The following is a 6,941-nucleotide window of genomic DNA, read 5'->3' on the forward strand; positions in this document are numbered from 1 at the left end:
TGTTTTGTTCGCTCATTCAGACATAGAGGGGTCAACAGACCGCAAAGAGCGAACGGTCAATTTAAATAGCCAGCCCCTTTTTCTGAACGAGCGAGCGCAAATAGCGTCCGGATCTGAATCAGGCCCACTGGACAGTAAGCTACAATGGGGCAGCCAAGTACAGTAAATATGTCTTCACCTCTTGCAATTCAAGTGTTTACATTTCCTCAATGTTTTTCCAAATCATACACATCTGCTGTAACGTTACTACACAAAGCATCTATTGTTACAGTACTGTTATGTTGTTTATCATTTTTAGTAACATTTGCTGCTACTGTAGCTCGATTTTAGATTCCGAAAGCTAATGTACTTCTGTGCAGCTTGTTTCCGGTAGAAAGAATGGAAACAAAAGAGGAACAAGTAGTTGATCGCGTTTGATTTCATAATACGATTGTCATAATGTACAGTCATTTTGTGGCTTCCAGCGATGATAAGGGCTCATCCACACAGACATGTAAATGGTCTTTTCTAAGCATTGACAAAACCCTGCACTTTGCCCTAACATCCTCCCTGCAGCATGTTATTCTTTGTACCATAAAAGTCCATAGTATTCTGCATTAACACTTTCAGAGCCGGCTGCAATGCCTCGTATTGACAGGGCGCAAAGCTTTCTCTGTCTTATAGTAGCAGCCATTGGACCCATGAGGCTGATTCAGAGTTGTACGCTATTCCAATGTTCACGGAGTTGAGCGATTATCAGTAAACCGCGCATTCGCATAAGTCCCAATCCGTATGCATCAAGGACCATTACTGTAATTGCTCATAGCAACTATTTATTTTGCAGTGTGATTGACAGTCAGGGAGCATTTGGGGGAGTAGCGACAAAGAACACAGGTGTGTTGTGACCATTTCTGGGGGGGTCATGTCACAGCTTGCGACTGCCATCCCGTACGCAAGGCTACGGCGCCTCATTTAGTACGGCCATTCCGTGGGGACCATAGACTCACTCAGGACTGGAATGGCCTGCGGCACATGCTATGACTGTGTACGCAGGAGCTTGGATTTGCAAAGCCGCAGGTGAACGTCTCAATACATCTCCTGGTGCCTCTGACATTTGCGTTTTGTCGCATAGCAGCTGCGCACACATTCGCACTGTCCATTTTTTTCAGTACATCCATCTACAAATTCGGATGCATCTTATACTTGAGACTCTTTTTCTTACTTATGGGCCCAATCATCACCTTTAAATGCACCTGAACATACTCAGTTTCACTTACATTTGTAAAATTGAAGCGTCAGGGACTTCCCATCATACTTGTCGTCTTTAATGAACTCCCCTCCAGGAGATGCCGCTGACAGCTTTGGGGGGGCAGGGCCAGGATCTCCACTTCATTAAGCCCCGCCCCTTCACAGCACACGGCCGCAATTTGGCAGAGGCGGTACTGTGCGGTTATCACTGGAAAGCTCCATTTATTGTATGGTGATCACTGGGATGTTCCATGTGTTGTATAGTGATCACTGGGATGCTCCATTAATTGTATGGTCATCACTGAGTTCTGGCTGTGTTGCTTTATACTGTTTCTGTAGTGTGTATGTATGTATGTGTGTGTATGTATGTATGTATGTGTGTGTATGTATGTATGTATGTGTGTGTATGTATGTATGTATGTGTGTGTGTGTGTGTCTATGAATTTTGGGTGCAATTTCACGTACTATTTGTTACTCATGTCTAAGTATATATAATTTGTTTTCAGAATATTTGTAATGCGTGTAATTATATTTACCACAGGGATCAAGTCCTACAGATTGTCCCACAGACGGCCAAACATGCCGCATACATGCAAGAGATGACGGACACATGGCTGGTAAGTAAAACTAATAATGACTGAGTGAAGGAAGATAATAATGTAGAAAAACACCCTACACACCATCCAATAATTATTGTTTAATTCAATTATTTACCAGGTACTGAACCACCCCAAAAAATGCTGCCAATATTCATATGATACCGCACATCTCTTACTGCATGATAAGACTCAGTTATACCTATATGTACAATAGTCATATGATACCGCACATCTCTTACTGCATGATAAGACTCAGTTATACCTATATGTACAATAGTCATATGATACCGCACATCTCTTACTGCATGATAAGACTCAGTTATACCTATATGTACAATAGTCATATGATACCGCACATCTCTTACTACATGATAAGACTCAGTTATACCTATTTGTACAATAGTCATATGATACCGCACATCTCTTACTGCATGATAAGACTCAGTTATACCTATTTGTACAATAGTCATATGATACCGCACATCTCTTACTGCATGATAAGACTCAGTTATACCTATTTGTACAATATTCATATGATACCGCACATCTCTTACTGCATGATAAGACTCAGTTATACCTATATGTACAATAGTCATATGATACCGCACATCTCTTACTGCATGATAAGACTCAGTTATACCTATATGTACAATAGTCATATGATACCGCACATCTCTTACTGCATGATAAGACTCAGTTATACCTATATGTACAATAGTCATATGATACCGCACATCTCTTACTGCATGATAAGACTCAGTTATACCTATATGTACAATATTCATATGATACCGCACATCTCTTACTGCATGATAAGACTCAGTTATACCTATTTGTACAATAGTCATATGATACCGCACATCTCTTACTGCATGATAAGACTCAGTTATACCTATATGTACAATAGTCATATGATACCGCACATCTCTTACTGCATGATAAGACTCAGTTATACCTATATGTACAATAGTCATATGATACCGCACATCTCTTACTGCATGATAAGACTCAGTTATACCTATATGTACAATATTCATATGATACCGCACATCTCTTACTGCATGATAAGACTCAGTTATACCTATTTGTACAATATTTTTGGAAGATGGAGCATACGGAAGATGCCGCAATCAGCAAGTGTTAGGCGGTGGGAGCCTCTGCGGACGCACTGAGTCGTCGGTTCTAAGTGCAATTTGTAACCATGGGTGTAACTACCATAGGTACAAGGGCGTGCAGCTGCTATGGGGCCCTAGAGCTTAGGGGGGACCCATCGTCCTTGTCAAAGTTACCCGTTTTATATACATTTTTCACCATTGGGTGGTACATAGGAGCCCTTACAAATGTTTGATGTGGGTCCTTCAAATACCTAGTTACACCCCTGTTTGTAACCCAGGGGCCAATGTGCATTGTGCACACCGGGCAAGTATTATAGAAAATGTCACTGAACTTGCAGAATGCAGCCTTTTATATTTCTGATGCGACTTAACCATAGCGATAATGTCATGAGACAGAAAGCTGGTGGGCAGGGGCGTATTTATAATATGTGCAGGGTGTGCGGTGCACACGGGCCCCTGGGTCCAGGGGGGCCCCGCACCGCACACGCTGCACCGATAGTATACTTACCTCTCTGGAGTTCCACATCGGCGCAGGGGGCGGTGCAGTAAAAACGTCTGGAAAATGGCCACCGCGAGAGGAAAAGATAGAAGGGGGCCTGTGTCGGAGACTGCACACGGGCCCCCTCCTCTGTAGAAACGCCCCTGCTTGTGGGCCATTTCATTCAATCACTGCATTTGGTTAATTTTCGAAGTTAGCCATAGTTTAGCTTCATGTGAGATACAAGCCTTATATAATCTACATCCTGACCAATTACTATTGTTTTAGTTGGATCTGTGGAAGCCAAACTCTCCGGAAGCAATTCATGCAGGAAGCCAGGTCCATGTTCGAATCCCGTCTTCAGATGTAAAGCAAATACAGGATAAACTTCTCCAATATAACATGCCATATACGTAAGTTCTGTCATTTCTCATGTTTGTTATTTGTAAAGGTTTCAGCAAATGTTTGACCCCAGCTCAATATCCCTGTATGGTACTAGAGGTTGTCTTTCCAAAAACACATGAAAGAAACTAAAAAAAAATGCAGAGAATGGCTCCGGAAATGGCGAAGGGTCTGCAAAGCAAACCTTTCATAGGAAGACGTCAGAGAGAACACGTGCGCGGCTGGAAGTAGAGAAGGGACAGGGGTGATTCGATCCAAACTTTCAAATATTTTAAAAGTATTAATTAATAGAGTTGAAAAAGTTTGTATTTTATTTTTTAAAACAAGATCCTTAGAGTAAGGGGGCGCACTTTGAAATTGGAGGCTGCCTGGCTTGCCAGGACAGGAAAAGTCGTCCGTGGACGCAGATCCTAACCTTGTAACTCCTGAAATTGGGGGCAACATGACCCCGTTTCTGGGAACACAAGCCATCCCCACTCTGTCCCGTAAATGCTTCTGCCTGTCAAAACGGGTCGTACTCAAATGTAGATTCCTGATGATCATGAATCTGCGTTGTCTTGCACGCTGATCTGGACCATAGTGCTATTATCACACCTTAAGAACCATTACTGTATGTATTGCTGCATATGGCAGTGATACATGATGTTTAGACACTGCAATTTACCATGCCATGGCTCTTCTTGGAGCCTGGAAAAATCCTCCTCTACTGCGAAGGTTTTCTCCTAGTATATGGCAGTCCAAATCTAGCGGCGAGGTGTTAAAGGGACATGCCAAATAATGTATGTGCATAGTGGTTTTACTCAGAGGGGGATCTAAGGAAGCCTCTGCATCATTAGTGCTCAGTGCCAGTTATGGATAACGCCATCCCAAGACGGCATTAGCTAGTGGCAATAAGCTGTGCTTATCACTGCTTGTTAAATTGAGTCAGTCCATAGAGGCCTACGGGAATGATGGAATGAGAGGTACCAGATGAGATATCTGTGATTTTGGCAGATTGGGAGAGACGGTGAGAACCCTTCTCTATGGCTTCATAAATAGACCCCGAATTAATGAACAAAAAGGGGACACTAAATGGATCTATAAGTTTTGTTCTATTGTTAAATTATATGTTACAGTGTTTACAGAAATGACAGGTACAGCAACATAAATCAGTTTCTGGGTGAACAATGTATAAATATAATATATAGAGCAATATTAGTACAGTTGTGGAAACTTACCCGTGAGATACCCCAGAGATTTCTGCTTGCAGCATGTACTTGTACCGCAAACAATTAATGTCATATATAAGACTACTGTATGCCACTATTATTTTTTTTCTATGAATGAATATATATTTGTAAAAAACAAAAGATACGTCCTCTTATTTTTATTCAGCATTAGAGTTCAGGTAAAGCCACTTTTACAACAATATATAACAAAGGCTGGGTTGTTTTTGTCATTGGTTTTGTAACCAGGTATTGGAAACCTCTTTTTCAAAATCCTGTGTTTGTCACTGCAGCCTGATCACAGAGTTTTATTAATTTGTGTAGCTGTTAATTTAAATGGGGTTTGTATTTTGCACATTATTATATAGGATTTAGTGAATTATTTCTCAAAAGTGATATATACATTTCAGCATCACAGTGTAATAGATGGCAATTAGATTCGGAATCAGTATGAAATACCAGTAGTCAAGATGCCTTCTGTCAAATGCCGACAGCGGCATCACAATGCTCAGTATCCCCACAGGGGTTGGGTAAGTATGCTTTTCCCCTAACCCTCCCTTCTTGCACCCTAACCCTCCACACCCTAACCGTAACCCTCCCCGTTAGTGCCTAAACTTAACCCTCATCCCTCGGTGCCTAAACCTAACTATCCTACTTTAGTGCCTAACCCTAACCCCCCCAGTGGTGTCTAACACTACCCCTCCTCAGTGGTGCCTAACCGTAACCTCCCCTACCAAAGCCAAACCCTAACCCCTCGTGGTGCCTAAACCTAATCCTCCCCGCCCTGCTATACTTCCGAAAAGGTTTTTAAACGCCTATGTTTAGTCCTGGGTCGGGATTTCAACAGCCGGCATCCTGTCCGCCGCCAAACCGAATGCATCTCTTAGATTCATTATTCAGATTGTCACTGTGATTAGTTATAGTCTGTAATATAATGTAAGGTTAACAACATTCCAGAATGGTTTAGTAATTTTTAACTTAGTGTTCAATAATATTTATTGAAGTATGAGGAGATAATAAGTTATATTTCATGTAGCATGGTAGATACGTTTACACATATAATTAGTCCTTAGAATAATTGAGCTACTGTAGTTGCGTTTCCTAAACATATTTCGATTTGTAAATATGAGATTCCTCTTCGATGTAACAAGGTAATATTCCTGCACACATTTGGAACATAGTAACAGTTTCTATTGTACATGAGACAATGATGGTGCAACATCGGGTGCGATTACTACAGATGCAGATGTTACTTTTAGATACAGATGTAGGAATACATGTTTTAGTTGTATAAATTTGGGTGATTACAGTTAGTTACTAATCAGTATATAATGAATATGGTTCAGGATACCTGGATATTATTCACACACTATAGATCTAACGTACGATGTTTAATGATACCCTGATTACTGTACATAAAAAGTTTGTTTTTTATAAAAAAAAATTTAAATTATGATTTTATAATGCTGAGTAGTCATGAAAGAGAGAACGGTGTAACAGCAATATAATGTGTTCTGCTCATATTGTACTGTACTGTACTGTACTGTATGTGTGAATTAGATAAACAAAAATATCCTTTATGACTATAATCTATGCAGATAAATCACATAACTTATATGGAAGTGATTATATTTTTGTGTTTTAAAGATATGTCATTTTTTTTTTTAGTAAATTGGTTTGGCAGCTCCTTATTTATGAATACTTTGCGTGGATCCTGTAGGGTACACAGAGCAAAGGCAAAAACAAAACAATGTTTCACCTGGAACAAACCATGCTGCAACGTAAAGCGCCGAGTGGGGGGGGGAGTGGGTTCTAATTACCCAGGCCCAGGCTTTCTGGAGGGGCCCAGAAGGAGCCGGGGTCCAATGCAACCCATCCTCCCTCTTTCCTGTCAGCAGCCCAGCACATAGTGCTG

At 41.0% G+C, this 6,941-nt stretch overlaps 1 protein-coding gene across 1 annotated transcript in view; it reads left to right on the forward strand.

Annotated features, from left to right (window-relative positions):
• LOC148501760 (carboxypeptidase O-like) overlaps positions 1-6,941 on the forward strand; it is a 72,200-nt gene that overhangs the window by 1,608 nt on the left and 63,651 nt on the right. Inside the window, exons 2-3 of the mRNA XM_088450023.1 lie at positions 1,769-1,844; positions 3,708-3,832. Of these exons, the coding sequence (XP_088306149.1) occupies positions 1,769-1,844; positions 3,708-3,832 (201 nt within the window). The remainder of the gene's footprint in view (positions 1-1,768; positions 1,845-3,707; positions 3,833-6,941) is intronic.

This window comes from Taudactylus pleione, unplaced genomic scaffold (genome assembly GCF_031769625.1).
Source record: "Taudactylus pleione unplaced genomic scaffold, aTauple2 ptg000503l, whole genome shotgun sequence".
NCBI lineage: Eukaryota > Metazoa > Chordata > Amphibia > Anura > Myobatrachidae > Taudactylus > Taudactylus pleione.